At 41.6% G+C, this 17655-nt stretch overlaps 1 protein-coding gene across 2 annotated transcripts in view; it reads left to right on the top strand.

Annotated features, from left to right (window-relative positions):
* Window positions 1–17655, top strand: part of Sema6a (semaphorin 6A) — a 120894-nt gene that overhangs the window by 74075 nt on the left and 29164 nt on the right. For both annotated transcript variants that reach the window (XM_028777204.1, XM_028777202.1), the window contains 10 exons: window positions 1957–2076; window positions 2774–2862; window positions 3727–3944; window positions 6215–6346; window positions 8851–9006; window positions 10330–10506; window positions 10842–10982; window positions 11073–11153; window positions 13398–13456; window positions 15992–16012. In XM_028777204.1, coding sequence (XP_028633037.1) covers window positions 1957–2076; window positions 2774–2862; window positions 3727–3944; window positions 6215–6346; window positions 8851–9006; window positions 10330–10506; window positions 10842–10982; window positions 11073–11153; window positions 13398–13456; window positions 15992–16012 — 1194 coding nt within the window. The remainder of the gene's footprint in view (window positions 1–1956; window positions 2077–2773; window positions 2863–3726; window positions 3945–6214; window positions 6347–8850; window positions 9007–10329; window positions 10507–10841; window positions 10983–11072; window positions 11154–13397; window positions 13457–15991; window positions 16013–17655) is intronic.

Genomic DNA, 17655 nt, shown 5'->3' with positions numbered 1-17655 from the left:
TGACCTGATTTTTTCTCATTAAGTTTGTTTTTGCGTCTTTCAGCCTATGGCTGAGAATTCGCTTGGAAGGATTGGTTGAGTCACAGTTGTACTGACTCTCTGGTGAACACTGTAATTAAGAACGCCTCTTCCATTTGGAATTAGGATGGGAAACTAAGTAGTTTTGCTTCTTTAAAGAGTCTCTGCCCCACCCCTACAGGCTTTTGGGCCTTCAGGAAAGTTTGACAGCACAGTACTGCATAGGTGAAGACAACTTTGGGCTCAGGAACTAGAAAATATTATGTAGAACCACCAACGCAGATTTTAATGCTAGCAGTCGGGTTAACGCTGGTTGGACTCTACAACAGTAGTCTGCAGTATTCTCCATGACCGTCTTCATGAGACAGCTGTTCTTACAGCCTCAGAGGCTACACATGGAGCAAAAGGGAGAGAAGTGAAAGGAAGCTTCTGGAAGCTTTTTCACAGCAGCAAAGCAACAGAGACTTGTCAAATGCCATTGATTTGATTTGGCTACAAGCGTATCTCTGACCAAATGGCCAGAGTGTCTGAAAATATGATGCTGATTGCCCGAGTGGGCCCAGGTTCCTGCTGAACAGGGTGTGAAGAAGTAGCTAATAGGCCATCGTTTTCGAATCTAATGGGGTTTTTGTGTATGGGTAGGTTTTAATTGGGAAGTTTATTTAGGAAATCATTGCCAGATGTGTGTGTGTGGAAGTGGATACAGAGAGACATGTTGGTGTGAAGGGATTGATTGTTCCAGCATTCAGCCACACCATTAGCTGCCATTCCCATCATGACAGCAAACACCTGGCTTAGCCTAACTAGGCAGGGAGCTTGTAGACAGGTGTGTATTTGTGCAGTATATTCGTGCCTGGTGCCTCTCGAGGCCTGAAAAGGACGTCAGACTCCTTGGAACTAGTGTTACAGATGGTTGTGAGCTACAGTGTGGGTGCTGGAAATCAAAGTTGTGTCCTCTGGAAGGGCAGCCTGTGTTTTTCACTGCTGAGTGCTCTCACTATCCCCCCCTCAAATAAACTGTCTGAAGTTTGAGTACACTCGATTTCAATTGACCCAAATCTTATTTTTCTTAACTATATCATTTGGGTTTAGGGTGCAGTATATTTGCTAGTCCAAAAAAAAGCCAGAAGTTCAGTGACTCATTTTCAATTTTCTTTGCTCTCTTTGCTTTTGGACACGCCCTCAAACCTGTCTCTCCAAGCCATAAATTTCTAAAGAGAGGCCAATTTGTACTCGGCTCTCTCCACACCTTAATTCTTTGCTTTGGCCACTTGCATTGCACAGTGCTTCCAATTTGTGACTTTGGAAATCCAGAATCAAAGGTCTTTTATTTAAGCTAGATTGACAGGGCTTATATGAGTCACATGACTAAGGAAAAGAGGGGCTGTGACTCTTGGGACAAAAGAAGTCATCTGGTTAACGGTTAGAGCTTTTGAACTCTCCCTTTTCCATTCATCCCACACCAAGTCAGTCTCAGCGCAGCCTCAGGTCATCCATATTTCTGAATGGAATTAAAACCTGTCTTGATAAAAATCACTTTCTTATTTCTCAGGGCTCCCTCCTAAGCCAGGTGACCATGGCTTGGTGACAGTAGCAGCGTCCAAGGGTCCTTGGCCTTGAGCTTGCAGTCAAGGTCCATCTAATCAAGTGAAGCAAATAGCATATTTCGTTTGCCCTGTACCCTGAGCTGCTGCGGCTGCCACCGCTGCTTAGAAAAATTGCCTTGCAATTTAAAAATGAAAAATGTTTCATTTCTCATGATCCTAATTCAAAATGGTGAGGAACAGGGGCCAAGCTTTTTCCTAGCGACCCTTGGATTTTTCCAAGTTGTCCGATCTCATTTGCCTGATGCAGGAAAGCAGACCTGGGGATGTCTTTCCTGTCACCGGTCCCTGCCTTGCTCAGTACTCTGTTCAACTCTTTCCTTTTTCTCCTAAGATGGAAAGCTCTACTCGGCCACGGTGACTGACTTTCTGGCCATTGATGCGGTCATTTACAGGAGCCTTGGAGACAGCCCTACCCTCAGGACTGTCAAGCATGATTCAAAGTGGTTAAAAGGTGAGCAGTTAGAAGAAGAGAGGGGGGAGAGGATACAGACCCCATAAGAGATATTGCGTCTGGATAGACCAGCCCATGGATTCATTTTAGTAATGGATTCTGACAGACAAAACCATGTAAATTGCATCTTTTGCCTCAACTGATTTATTTACCTCGCTTTTCCCCTTCCCAAGAGCTTCTGGAGTACTAACAAAACTACCAGTGCTGCGACAATAGACTACTCCACATTCATCTTTCCCTGCCTCAAATTCATTTCAGAGTCCCCAATGAAAAGAGCTGAACCGAACATTCATGAAAAGGCATGGGGTGGGGGGCAGAGAGGGGGACTGGGGGTGGTGGGGAACAGGAAAGGGGTTATTCACAGCCGCTGAGTGAGTCAGCGTGATGGAGTAATGTGCAAAAACTCCTCTAGGCAATATGGACATTCCATTGTGGAAAATAAAACTACAGAGATTTGCAAAATGTACTTATTCTTCACTCGCGGTTGCAAAGCTTGTGAAAGATGTAATTTGTAGGCTCAAGTGCCTTCTGAAATCACTAGCGCTTGCACTTCTGAAGTCATTAGAAATGGTTAGTGTTAACCACATGTCTAATAGCCCTACACTTCCAATTAATAACACGTCTTTGGCTACACTTGATTAAAATTCCCTTAACACTATGTGACATATCTCCAATTAAAGTGCCCGTTTGTCTGCAGAGCCATACTTTGTCCAAGCAGTGGACTACGGGGACTATATCTACTTCTTCTTCAGAGAAATTGCCGTAGAATACAACACTATGGGGAAGGTAAGATGGGAGAGTGTCCCTAGATCCATTGGTGACATTTTCAGAAACCCTCTTTTGAACCAACCTTGCTATAAATGACCTGGAAATGCAAACTGAACCCGGTGACAACAGGGATGGCCAGAAATGACAGACTGAGCTGTCTGGAAGCCTGATCTACTTTTTCAGAGCAGTAACAAATGACAGGGAACCTCTTGAATAATTTCTACTGAAGATCTAACCAACAGATGTTTGGTTACTTTCATACCGAATTCTAAGTGTTTTGGGATGTAGCTTCCAGGTATAATTTTCCCTTTTAATTGAGTTACTCCACAGAGACAATACATACCCAGTATCTTTAGGCAAACTGAGTCTTGGTTTTATTGCAGAAAGGAAGAGAACAGTTACAGGATGTTTATTTCAGTTATTTTTACCAGACATCTGATCAAGGTCACTAAGTTAGAGGGCACAAATAAAATACCAGGATGGCTTGCACGGGTAGAGGGACTCACACTCCAAGTATGAGATTTCAGGCCCCAGAGGCAGCCAGTGGGGATGGCAGAAATGGTGCATACAAAGTGTGCTTTTGTCTGACGAAATAAAAGCTAAGCAGTCTGTATGGAAATGAGTTTATGTGGCTGGGAGCTGATCCCCTGAAGGATTTATGGCTCCATATTAAATGCCACTGCCTTATCTTTTAAAACATTCTGTTTCTTTGCAGAGTTTTTTTTTCTTTTTCTTTTTCTTCTTCTGTTCCTGATTTTAGAAATGCAATATTAAACTAAATACCTTGTTGTTCTGATTGTGTTTTTAAGCAGAGACAAATTCTTCTAAGATCTTCCTCATTTCAGGAGATGACTGCCTTTTCCTATGTACTGTTCCCTGCAGGTTGTTTTCCCCAGGGTGGCTCAGGTTTGTAAGAACGACATGGGAGGGTCTCAGAGAGTCCTGGAGAAGCAGTGGACGTCTTTCCTGAAGGCTCGGCTGAACTGCTCCGTGCCTGGAGACTCTCATTTTTATTTCAATATACTCCAGGCAGTTACAGATGTGATTCGAGTCAATGGGCGTGATGTTGTCTTGGCAACCTTTTCCACACCTTATAACAGGTAACCATGCCCTGGCTGTGTTGACCTAATAAGTCCTTCCCAGCTCCCTTTTTTTTGGGGGGGGGAGAGGGAGGGGATTTGCAACTGATGGAAAAGCAGCTGTCACTATTTGTAGATAAAAAGCACTTTGCTCTAAGTTTTTATCAATGAACCAGTTAGAATTTATAAGCATTATTAAATTAAGGTTTTAGGGAAAATAAGTTATAACAATATCTTCCATTTATATGAATGACTATTTAAATACTTTCTATGGGATTCCTTTCCTGTAAAGAAAATTTTATTGTCCTCTTTTTAACACATGAGGAAATTGTTTAAAATATTCCTTTGCCTGGACCAGGTAGTCAGTAATAGAAGGGTCAGGTTTGGAAATGAGTTTTTCTCTGATCTCTTATAGGTTATGTGGTATTCGTATTTTACTTGTATTATTTCCCTCATTGGATTGGGGCGTGTGTGTGTGTGTGTGTGTGTGTGTGTGTGTGTGTGTGTGTGTAGGTTGGGCATTTATTAAAATGCTACAGCAAGAAATTTGTAGCAAGATGCCAAGGGTTCCACCTTAGTGTTCAGTTACCATTCAACTTGAAGATGTAGACCTCCAGTGACTTCAGGAAGTTGGTTCATGACTCAGATCCCAACCCCAGCACAACTGCCTGCACAAGAGTGTGGTGAGGGTTCAGAGGACCCGGAAATGCTGTCTTTAACTTCATTTGTATTTTTGCATTTAGTTTATCAGAAAACTTAATCAATTAAACAACACATTAATAATTGTCCCCAAAGTAGTGAATATGCATAGAAATGACAGCATAGAAAAACACTAGTGTTAACCATCTTTCTGTGGCTTCCAGCTCTCTGTAAAGCCTAATGTTTCAAACTCTCAACACTGTTGTGTGAAATGAGCTTAACTCTGGGTTGAAACTCCTGGACGTGGTCTCTGAATCCATGCACCATGCTCTCCTGTCTGTGTAGGAGTTTACAGCTTCTATATGGAATGTCCTCTTCTGGGAATACACCTTAGAGTATCCTTTTTACCAGGGCTTTCACGAACTTCCTGAGTGCCTAGATGACAGGCATGAGAAATGATAAGATCAGAAGACAGCATCTCGAAAGACATGCCTAGGAATTGGGTAGAGCCCTGAGCAGAGCGAGTTGAGGGATGAACTCACACTCCTCACTTACAGGGAGGCCAAGTGTCAAACTTTTCTCACTGTGCTTATACTGCAGCAAGAAGTATTCGATTAGATCTAGGTATGTTTTAATCATCTATAGGGATTTTTAGATGAGGATAGGAAAGATATAAAATATCTCAAGGTTTGAGTATTCACATTTAAGGTCCCATCTATCTAAGATTTTTTGGAAAACGTACTGCTTTGATATATAGGAATGCCAGGGTTCATGGAATTTAAGACTACATTTCTAGTTTAGGTGTTTGTTTTATTAAACATGTGGGTTACTTTGTGATTATAATACCACAGTGAGTTTTCATGTATTATAGATAATCTATTTATTTTCTTAAGTGCCCCTATGTGGTCTCAGAAATATTATTTGTTCAATAAGATCAGACAACCTAACTTGCCAATTACAAACATCTTTTAGACTGGTTATGCCAGATTGCTGGCAATCCTTGAGGGGTGCCTCTTCCCAGGGGAACAAAGAGCAAGCAAGCACCTGTTCTAGCACACCAGCCCATCATGGCCTGGCTGCCTTCAAGCCTGTTTGTTCCTACTTTTGGTCACACACTCCATACTACCAGGTTACCAGACCTTAAGTCTGGTTTGCTGGAATGGGTCTTTTTCTCTCTGTTCTGCAACCTGACCAGTGTCTGCCCATAAAAATGTGGTGGAGGGGTCTCATGTCATGAAATATTGTGCTAATAACATTCACACACAGATCTCACTGGCTTGCTCTGAACTTGTCTCCAGTGTAACCAGTGATCTAGCTACTAAAGCAGGCCCTTGTTTCTGTTGCATTCAGGAAGCTTCTGTAACCAGCTCATAATTCTCCCCCCACAACAAAGGAGTGTAAGAGGTGATGAAGAAATAATGGGCTTTCTCCCTCCGCCCCGAGTGTACTGTAACTAGCCTGTTCTTTAAGACTGTTGATGCCCACTTGATTGGCAGATACATGTTCTTTACACATTATGATTCCTTCATTTGTAGTGGTCAGGATATAGGCTTTAAATTCTACCTGTCTGTAAAAAGAGTTTCTTCAGATGTTTTCTAAAGGGATGTAGTATAGTTACATGAGTAAGATCTTGTATGAAATGTCCTTTACAGCATACCTGGTTCTGCGGTCTGTGCCTATGACATGCTTGACATTGCCAATGTTTTTACTGGGAGATTCAAGGAACAGAAATCACCTGATTCTACCTGGACACCGGTTCCAGACGAGCGAGTCCCTAAACCCAGGTACATGCACATATTTATTCATTCAGCTATTTTTCACTCAGAAATGATGAAACTGGCTTCTCTGGTTGTGAGCCTCCTGTCGACCACACATGAGTGGTTTCCATCACAAGCCAGGCAGATGGAGATCCAAGAACAACAGAAAGACCCTCATGAACATTTGTATTCACCTTTACCAAAACCCAGTTACCTTTAGTTCCTACAAACCGTGACTTTAGTCTTCTGGTTAACATATGTAAATGTGGTTTGCCCACTATTGGTCTATAGGTGGAGGATTAAGGACCAGAGAGTAAACTGTATTATGCAAGTTTGTTTAACTAGAGAGATACTTCTGCTGTACGTCCCTCTGGTTTTTATATGAATTCTTATCTTCAATCCAAATAAAATGTTAAGTATTAATAACATTCCTTGGATACTTTGGAACAAGTGGGATCAGAGTGTAGTCCCTCTGATGAGGTCAAGGACGAGGATTGTGTAGTTGGTACAGTGGATTGCTTTTCTGAACTCACCTGAAGTATAGTGCTAGCCTTTTCCAAGCGGTGCCCTGGACTCTCTCACAATAAAGCTCATGACACAGAAACGCTGCAGAAATTTCTTGGTCCCGTACAACCTCTTCATCTGCTCCTATGTAATAGCAAACTCTGGAAGAACCTTTGTCCCATCCTGTCCCTGCGTTTTCCAACTCTGTAGCACACCTCCTCTATACGTCCACCTCTGTGGTCTCAGTTACATGGAAACCTCTCCATTGAGTTCAGGTGGCACTGGAAGCAAGCCCAATGTCTTCCTGGCCATTTTGGTTTCTAATGTTCTTCCAAAATACCTACAAGTACAAGTTGAACAATTTAGATATTAGGAACCAAGGAAGGCCAAGTAGCCCACCCTCTATTTTCTGTTGTGTTTCCTAGCGTATTCCTTCTCTGTTCAAAGCAGACTCGATGTAAAAGGTAAACTCTAGGGACCAGACAGATTCCCTAATTCAGCACCTGGGATCAGTCCATAACATATGAACATGCTAGAAAAGGAGTTGAGGTGGAGGGATTGGGTTTGAGGGAGATTATGTCTATAAAGCCTGGTAAGTGACGATGGTGTCACTCTGGCATCACTAGGACATGTGTTAGGTCACTTTCTCCCATGTCAATGTGTTCACCCACATGCTTCCATACACTTGTCTTACCCTCTTGCAACTATTAGGCTGATCTTGAAGCTACATGGTATGGGGAGAGATTGTGTAGTAAGGGCCCAATTTCTCCTCTCCAGCACCAGCAGGCAGCTGGGCATCTAGAGCATGGACTTTAGTATTCTGTGATCTAACTTTGCTGAGATTTTCATGTAACCCCTCAAACCACAAAATTTCTTGCAAAAGTTCACTTTTGCAATCTTTGTTCAGTTGCAAGAAATTGGTCCTTTAGGAAAGAATCTTCAGTGTAACTGGCTTTCATACCTTCCAAAACCTCATAAAAATCGAAAACAAAAAAATGAAAAGTGAACTTATATACCCTGAGAGCCTGTAACATTGAGTCTTGCTGCTGTGTACCTCAGTGACTGAAAATCACTGTTTTCTGTGCTTATAAGAGTATTAACATAATCCCCTCCTTTGTAGAACATATACCTCTAGAATAGAGGGTCTCAAACTGTAGGTCACGACCCAAAATAAGACCATCCTTCGGAAAACACAGATGTTTATATTAAGATTCATAACAGTAGCAGAATTACAATTATGAAGTGGCAACAAAATAATTTTATGTTGGGGGGTCACAATAACATAAGGAACTGTATTAAAGGATCACAGCATTAGGAAGGTTGAGAACCACTGCTCTCAAACCTCTAGTGCGATATCCGAGTTTGCTTTCTGTTGTTGTGACCAAGACAGAAAGCAACTTAGGGAGAATTTATTACAATCTATCATCAAGAGAAGCCAAGGTAGGAACTTGATACAGAAACCACAAGGCACACTGCTTCCTGGCTTGCCTCCTAGCTTGCTCAGCCACCTTTCTTGTACAGCCCAGGCTCACTTGCCAGGAGGTGGTACCACCCACCATGGGCAGAGCCTTCTTATAACAATTGCCAATTTAAAACATGGCTCACAGACAAGCCCATGGGCCTGTGGGTTGGAGGCAATTTCTCAGCTGAGGTTCTTTCTTCCCAGGTATGTATAGGTTTGTGTCAAGTTGACAGATAGTACCACATCCCTGAGAGGCTTGTCCCCACATTCACTCATTTCCAGCTCCATCTCTGTTCACTGGGGTTTGTTTGTGTATCTGGAAGGAAGCCAAGTTGCCTGGAGAAACTGAGCTGTACGGGCTAAGGCTCCCTCTCAGAACAAGGAGGCGGTCCAGAGGAAATCTCAGCATGTTGTACTTGGTGGCATTCTGCATTGTTCAACATCCTCCTCTTGTGCCTTTGGTACAATCTCCTTCATGCCAGATGCTTAGAGAAGCAGTTCATTCAAAGAATTCGCCAGAAGGCATGAAATAACTCTTTCCCCTCCACTCCTTGTTTCCTTTTAGGCCAGGCTGTTGTGCTGGATCATCCTCTTTAGAAAAGTATGCAAGCTCCAATGAGTTTCCTGATGATACCCTGAACTTCATTAAGACGCATCCACTCATGGACGAGGCAGTGCCTTCCATCATCAACAGACCTTGGTTCCTGAGAACGATGGTCAGGTGAGTGTCAAACAAACCACGTCCTAAGTGGATTTCCTTGACTTTATCTCGTGGATCGTGTTTTGAAATGCCACAAACATCTTCTGCTCTCCTGGGCATGGATTCAGCTAGGAAATGTTGACAGGCTGGGGCGATGCCACCAACCCCCCATCGCCATATTCTCAGTGAGAATAGTGCCAGTATTTTCAGGCTAGTTGCACACATGCCAGCAATTAGAAGAAAGGAAAAAAAAATTATTTCCTTCCAGATTAGCTCATTAATCTGTCCTGCACATTACAGGGGAGTCTCGAAGGAGAACCTGTGAGAAGTGCTTACCTGTTTGGGGTTCACACGTGACTACATTGCTGGCATGAAAGGACGTGGCATTTGTAGTGGCATGCTAGAATGAAGGAATTATGCTTTGGTATTTGCTTTCTGAAGTGATGCCAACATAGAAGCAGTGGTCGATCGGGGAGATCTCTGATAGCACTAAACATCGTGCTACCATTGCAGGTTTATCATTGCAGGTCATTTTCAAAGATAACGGGCTTTTCTAAACAGTAGCAGTCGATAACACAAAAGGCTTTTTATTCCCTAACCTTACTGAACATATGATGAACTCTCTTGACCATGACCTAGAAACCTTGCTCTATTACCTGTGAGAAACCTGATGTTCTCTAGTTCCTGTCTTGGTACTTAGGACAAATAGGTATCCATGAAAGGAACAATGATCATAAAATTCCATAGAAAGAAGATGCTCACTAGGCCTTAATTGTATGCTTGTCTCTCTCCAGCCCCTTCACAGATGTGGTTTGGCCTGCATATCCTGATTTTAAGATACTGCTCTGAGCCCTCTATCTTCAGGACCCTCTTTACCCCTTTGTGTACAACCAGAAAGTTTTCTCATCTTGTTGACAGAGGTTTTGTGCCTCCTAGGAAAAGAATGAAAGATGGTATCCACTGCTTTCCTTTTCAATGTTAAAAAGAAATATTAAGTATATTCACTTCTTATGTCTCTCTTCTCCATTGGGACCATCAGTCTTTCCTTATTGCTCATGGAAAGGATCGTTGCTGAGTGGTTTCATATGGTTATGGATATTTATTTATTATAGAACTTGGCCTCTGTACACACATACTTCCTTCTCCCTGTTGGAGTCATACTAATTTTCTGCATATGAAAATACGGGACCAGAACAGCTTGAGAGTATTACTTACATGCATATATTTTTCATGACATTGTTACTAGAAAGCTGTGTCACACTTGTTTGAAGTGGAAAGGGGACCTTTAATGATAGTCTTACAAAGAGACTTTTGTTTTTCAAATGTGATCCTCTCATTTTTTAGATACCGCCTGACCAAAATTGCAGTAGACAACGCTGCAGGGCCATATCAGAATCACACTGTGGTTTTCCTGGGATCAGAAAAGGGAATCATCTTGAAGTTCTTGGCCAGGATAGGAAGCAGTGGCTTCCTCAATGGCAGCCTTTTCCTGGAGGAGATGAATGTTTATAACCCAGAAAAGTGAGTGGAATGTTCGGTCCTTTCTTGGTAATTATTTGTCATTCTACTGAGTCCTTTCCCATTCATGGAAAAATCACGGCCGATAAGTTCTGTGATCACCCCGTTTCTAAAAGGTACTGAGCATATAAAAAGCATTGTTTTTTTTCCTCCTGGCCAATATTGTACATCTCTATTGCTGCCCATGTAGGGTGTCCACATAAGATCTGTGAAACTTCAGTTATGTCAGATCATGAAGTCAGCATGTCAGTCCAGAAGTGGAGGATGAAGGTGGTGACAAGGGAAAGAAAATTGTCCCTAGGAATCTACTAATGGTTCCTCCTACTTCATCAAACTAGGTGCAGCTATGATGGTGTAGAAGATAAGAGGATCATGGGCATGCAGCTCGACAGGGCAAGTGGCTCACTCTATGTCGCATTCTCTACTTGTGTGATAAAGGTGCCTCTTGGCCGTTGTGAGCGACATGGGAAGTGTAAAAAGTATGTATCTGTTGCCTTGCTGACAATTTGAAAATTCATTAGTAGTTAGAAAGCAATCCTGGGTAGCTGACAGTCATTCTTCTCCTACAGAACCTGCATCGCCTCCAGAGACCCTTATTGTGGGTGGGTAAAGGAAAGTGGTTCTTGTGCCCATCTGTCACCCCTTAGCAGGTAAGGAGCCTGAGGTGTGGGAGGGCAAAGTGCCTGGGTCATTCTTCATGCTAGATGTAGGCTTGCCTGTGTTCCCTCAAACCATCTGAACTCATTTCTCTGTGTGAGAAAATTTCAACCACGGAAGTGTCAGGTGCCTCCTCTATCCCTAACTCAGTTCATGGACTCTGCCTCACACCTGGCAGAGTATCCATGGAATAATCACCCTCAGACTGGATAAGACCACAGAAAGGAAACACAGTAGGCTTCAAAAGGATTCCCTAGAAAGCGGGACATGAAGATACCCGCCTTGAACATCACAGTTTGAGGATAGCAGAGAAAGAAGCCATGGGGAACCAATTAGATTAGTAGATGGTTTGTCCAGCCACAACAAAATGAGTTTGCTAATTGACCAACCATCCGAGGCTGAGAAGAAACAGCAGAACATTTGTTAACCCATGTGATCGTGCTTCAAGCATGGTGTTCATAGCCAATAAAGCTTTCTCCTGTGCTGAACAAACCCTGACCTGACTGTGAATCCGGCACACAATCAATGTTTGGCAGCTTCCCAATTGGTCCCCAAGATCAAGCCCCTCTGTTCTGCCTGAGAGTTGGGTTTCTTTCTTTTTTCTTTTTTTTTTCTACTTCACAGGATGTGAAATCTATAATAACATTTGGAAAAGATATTCAAAGTGTGTCTCAGAGAGATTGTAGGTAATGCAAGTGAGTTGTCCAGTGCAGTCCAGGGCTCTCCTTCAACAAAGGAGCTTTCCCTGGTCCCATTTGTAAAACAGAATTATTTTCCCATGCTGGAAGCATCTTTCCTGCATTTAAAATAGCCAGGCAACTAGAAAGAGACGATTTAGTGACTACCACCCACATCATTTGAGAAATACTCTCTTGAACCGAGCTAACGATAACTGTAAAATATGACCTAGAAATCTGAGCGCTGCAAAGATGGCCCACTCTGCATGATCAGCCGTGGCTTTGCAGGTAGTTCTGTTGACTTTTGACAGAGTTGGAGCCTTGTATCTTTTCATGAAATTCCTTGGGGTGGGGCAGAAAGAATCAGTGAGAGGAGGTGACTGAAAAGAGGTCCATCATTTGTCAACAAGTGGACAAAGATAACAAGACTTTCATAAGCTATTTTCAAGTTCCTATCAGACCTCCCAGAGGCTCCCTTTAAGCCCTGCATTTATATGCCATTGCCACAGGCACTGCTCAACACATGCGTGGCTCTGCTGGATGAGCAGGCTTTGGGACTGGATGGATACTGGCTTTCATTACAAGAAATCCGTATCCTTAGAGAATGAATTTAATTTTCATTACCATCAAAGACATTAGAGGCTAAACATGGATTATTAGATCAAGGTGTGCCTTTCAAAGCGGTTTTTCACGTGAGTCATGATAGACTGGGAGGCAGCCACAAGTCAGAATTTTCAATTACATTTTAGAAACATAAGCACAGAGTGGACAAATCTGGGTGTGCTTGTTTTAAAAAATTAAAGTGAGTGGTGGTGACCCTTAGGATGGAGGAGGAAGAAGAGAGGAGAGTTGAATATTGGGCAGGGAGGAAGCAAGATCCTTGCCACAGTCTGCCCTCTCAGAGCCTGCACATACCTGCTCACTGGTCAGTTGTGCCCTTAAACACTTGGTTACATGTGTTTTGTAGGCAAAGAAATAGAGGGGGAAAGGGCCTGAGAAAGCAAGACCGAGAGTGGGAGAGGAAGCAGAAAAGAACAGACACTTTCTTTCTCTTTTTTTTTTTTTTTTTTGTTTGTTTGTTTTTTGAGACAGGGTCTCTCTGTGTAGTCCTGGCTGTCCTGGAACTCACTCTGTAGACCAGGCTGGCCTCGAACTCAGAAATCCACCTGCCTCTGCCTCCCAAGTGCTGGGATTAAAGGCGTGCGCCACCACTGCCCGGCAAGACACTTTCAGACTTCTCTTATATCTTATACAAAGAGTGGGCTTTAGCTTGAAAACTTTTTAAATGTTTAGGTAATACTCAAGGAATCAGAGTAAGGAAATCGTAAGAGTAACCCAGAAACTAGTTAGCTTCCTGATTCCGCTCCGAGCTCATGGCTATCTTAGATAGCTTCTCCTTGGAGACCTGCATCAGCCTCATTGTTATAAGCTGAGAGCTGTTTCTCTCTTACACCTACCGCACGGCTTAACTAAAGGGTCATTTTTTAAATGAAAGTAAAGACTCACTCATGGCACTGAATTTTTTTCTTTTCTTGTCCTCTCCCCTCTCCCCTTTTAAAGACTGGCTTTTGAGCAGGACATTGAGCGTGGAAATACGGATGGCCTTGGAGACTGTCACAGTAAGTATAGTTTTTAAATCTGTGCCAACCTGTGGATAAAGATGCTTTTATCAAATGGTCTCGAATACCTGTGGTGACCCTTTGAGAGCAAAGGATCCTTTCACAGAGGTCACCTAAGAACCTCAGAAAACACATATTTACACCGCAATCCATAACAGTAGTGAAATTACAGGTATAAAGTAGCAACAAATGTAATTTTATGGTTGGAGGTCACCACAACATGAGGAACTGAATTAAAGGTTCACAGCCTACGAAGGCTGAGAACCACTGGTCTAGAAGCATCAGACCCATGTAAACCTCAGTGCAGCTGATTCTGCGTATAACAGAGAACAGTGCTTGTGGAAGACAGCACTACCAGAGTTACTGCTGTGAATGCAGGCACCTCTCCCTTCATTCTAATGCTGGAGAAGAAATGCATGCTAGGGGATATTAATTATAGCAAAGCAGAAAGTTATGTCAGTATTTCCATTACAAAAATGGCAGTCTTGTTGTTTTTCATAATGTGCTATTAAACGGCATTTTAGCCAAACAATCAAACGTTTAATCATTGTGCTCTCGCTTTTTAACTGAGCGGGACTGTGTTAGTGTTCTTTAACTATTTACCAATGGAAGTAATTATTTTTCAAAATGAAACCGTTTGAGATTGGAACAAACTTAAGGAATAACATGGCAGAATAAAGCGATTCTAAATGACCTCTTTGCAGAAATTAACCAAGTCTCATTCACATACTCTTAAGTGGCACCACTATACTTAGAACTTCTTAGAGACATTCAGGACTGATTTTGAGCTGATCAATATCAGGGTTCTCCTGAAAATGCTTTAGTGTTGTAAACTTGAATAATAATGTTATGTTTTTAGAAAACGAATATGTTCAGTTTACAACTTTATAAAAAATGAATTGGAGTTTATTAACAGTTTAAACACAACCTGTAAGCATTTGGGTTAAAAGAAAGAAAGGCACGCAGGAATCAAGACAGATCTGAGTATCTGAGAATATGGCTGTCGGCTTCTCAAAGGAGACTCACCTGGTTTATAATTTTTTTTTAATGTTCCATGTATGGAAATCCATAAAATTTTCATTCAAAATGGCACTGGAAAACAGCTCATAAGGGAACAAAATTGAGTGACTCTATAATAAGATCATAGCTGTAATTCTAAGTCTTTAAGGAGTAAGTACTGAAATTTCAGACCATGCTGTAATTGAACTTTCTATCACATGCTTTTGCAAGCGATACAGAATTATCAAATAAAGAGGGTAATTACCAGCCTTATCTGCAAATTCTTGACTTGGACATAAGTTGGTTTATTAATAAAATATATGGCCAACATTTTCCTTTATCATATCTTCATATGAAATCTTTACACATCCAAACTGGTGTAGGAGATGTGTCATCAGCAAAATGGCTGTGCCGTGTATGTGACTATTCATCTGTATCAGTAAACCAATTTCAAGTTTGATCATTGGACCTTAATTATCTTGTGCCTTGTAGTCTCTCTCAGTTTTGGAAAAATGGCAGTTTTGAAAGGTGAGGGGCTGTTACAGATGTTTAATTAAATTAGCTTTAGAAAATATTTTCATTGCATTTCTGTGGTCTGGTGGTGTGGGTGCCTGTAAACAGGAACATGGATTTGGCCTGAATCAGGAAATGTACAAAGAAGATGCTGATGGATTGCTACTGTGTGTTTAAGTGTCTGTGCAGTCCTATGTTTTAAGGCAGAAGAATCTAAGAGAACAAGTGTATGTCAAGTAGAAGGTTCCAATCTAGTGATTTAGTCTTTATGTCCAGGGTCAGCAGTAAAAGCCTGTTTCCCTCATACTCCGTTCTGGGGTCCCCACTCAGGACAGAAGGTGGGACTATGCCTCTGCCTGTTCCCCCATCCTGAAAGAGCTTCTCCTTTCTTCATGCTCCCACCAGAAAAGGAACTACTTCTGTATGTATCAGTATTCAGGGGGCACTTACAGAATTGTTTCACTGACAGGATTTTTAGGAAAGTCATAGAGAGCCAGTGTTTGGTGAACCAGTGATCTCACATAGACATCAACACACAAACCTACATGTGTGATTTAAGTGGGTTTGGGTTTTCAACTTCTAAACTAAAACTCCCCCACTCATTTCAGAACATTAGGGATTATGACACTGGATAGTTCTCTCAGTGCATCCATGAGGATGAAACCAGATAGAATATCACTTACAGACGTGGCTCGGTTTCTTTATCCATAGCCAAGCCCCAAGTTGAGCGTGTTTTCCTGCCACTCATAGAATCATTGAAATGACCGCTTCCTCTGCTAATTCTTGGGTTTTCATGGCTGGTTAGCAGTGGCTTTGAGGAAAGTCACCCACGGAAGAGATCTGGAAATAGGAAATTGGACTGAGTAGGAAGCGTCTTAGGTTACAAGCAGGAAGAGACAAAGGAAGGCTTCTAGGTGTTGGGCTCCCACACTGCCCCAGCCCTCGTTACTCATCCCTGCTCAGTGTGTAAGTCACACTAAGAGTGTGCAGCTAAGTAACCACCTCCCCACTTTTGTCTTTCAGATTCCTTCGTGGCACTGAATGGTAAGGAAAATCTTACTGTCACAATTTCACGTTGATGGAAATCTATTGTACTAACCACATGAAGATTTTTAAGCTTTAGGTTTCTTTTTAATTAATTTTTATCCTCATTTTTTATAGACATTTCAACTCCTCTACCAGATTATGAAATGTCTTTCAACACAGTGTAATATATATATATTAATACTTAAAGTTACTCATCTTTTGGTAGTTTTTAGTTTTCATTCTTAATCATAGAACAGATTCTTTGTTACTTCAAGGCCCCAATTCACTAAACTTATTTCTAGATTTCACTATGCTTTAATATATATATATATATATATATTCTGCTTATGTGAGACAGTTGATTAGGGAGACCGATTCTTACATATTTAACCCATATAATGTGAAACACACCAACATTCAAGAATTTGGTAAATCTATCTAATGAATTCTCGAGGGAGAAGAAATTTCTTATGCTTGTATATACAGAGATTCAGGATAAAAGAACAGTACTTATAATTCATAAACTGTAGCCCCTCAGCTGATAGGGAATACCACCCCCCTAATCTCCCCAACAGAGAATTCCCATATAAGGGCACAGACACCAGAGTTTTATGAGGCAAACATTTGTTGTGTAGCAGCAACATTCCAACAACGACCAACAACATTCAAGATCAGAAAGAATTTGAATATTTAAACATATTTTCAGTGAGATACCTTCAGAATTTATGCAAGAAAGTATGAGGCAGGGAGGATTTTGCCAAGCAGGATTGTGCCATTGTTCTCCACCTGAAATACACAAACATAGATCCAGGTTCAGGAGGTATCCTTACTTCCTCATGGGCAAGCCAAAATGTAGCTATGTTGTTTTTATGTTTCAGAGTACTTCCAAACACCTATCAACTTAAACGATTGAATGCATTTTAAAAATAGCATGATATGAAATCATCTTTGTAGTATCAAATTTAAGATTTTTGCCTTTTAATTTGGACCATGAATTCAGCCATTTATAGTTTTTGTGTCCTAGATACACAACAAAGGAATGGTTTAAGAGGTAGTCTTTAAATGTAAGCACAGGCAAAAATGGAAGAAAGATGAAAAGAGGAAAACCCACAAAATTTAGGAAACAAACAATACTTCAAGGTGGCTACAAATGTGCTCAATTGTTCTATGTAAAATTTCAGGCCCTAAACCTGGTTAACATAAAATTAGAAGCCTTATTGAAGTCTTCAAGACTGTCTTAAATCCCAGAGCTATGCAATGCAGCCCCCCTGCCCAGCCCTGCCATGATTCAACACAGGGTAGAGCAGCCAAGTCTGCAGGACTCCTCCACCTTTGACATCTGCTCATCTATGATTCAAACAGGAATATTGAACAGCGCAGACCAAGAGAGAACTGCTCAGAAGGCAAATGTCATCTAGCTTAACCTTCACCTTCAGGAAGGAAATCCACTTAGCACCTGCTCTTTTGCAACGTCAGACTTTGCAATCATGGCCTGTGTAACTGAATAATTTTTATCAGATGTTGAGAAATTCAGACCTTGAAAGTGAACCAGCAGCCTTCCTTGCATCCATCAAATGTTCAAGACCAATTTTAACTCCCAGGGAATTCCTTGAACGTATAATTAAACACTGGGATGCTCTTTATAGGCAAAAAAATCATTC

This window comes from Grammomys surdaster, unplaced genomic scaffold (genome assembly GCF_004785775.1).
Source record: "Grammomys surdaster isolate TR1022 unplaced genomic scaffold, NIH_TR_1.0 278, whole genome shotgun sequence".
In the NCBI taxonomy this organism is placed as follows: domain Eukaryota; kingdom Metazoa; phylum Chordata; class Mammalia; order Rodentia; family Muridae; genus Grammomys; species Grammomys surdaster.
Note: the sequence above shows the minus strand (reverse complement) of the source record. Positions and strands in the feature narration are given on the sequence as shown.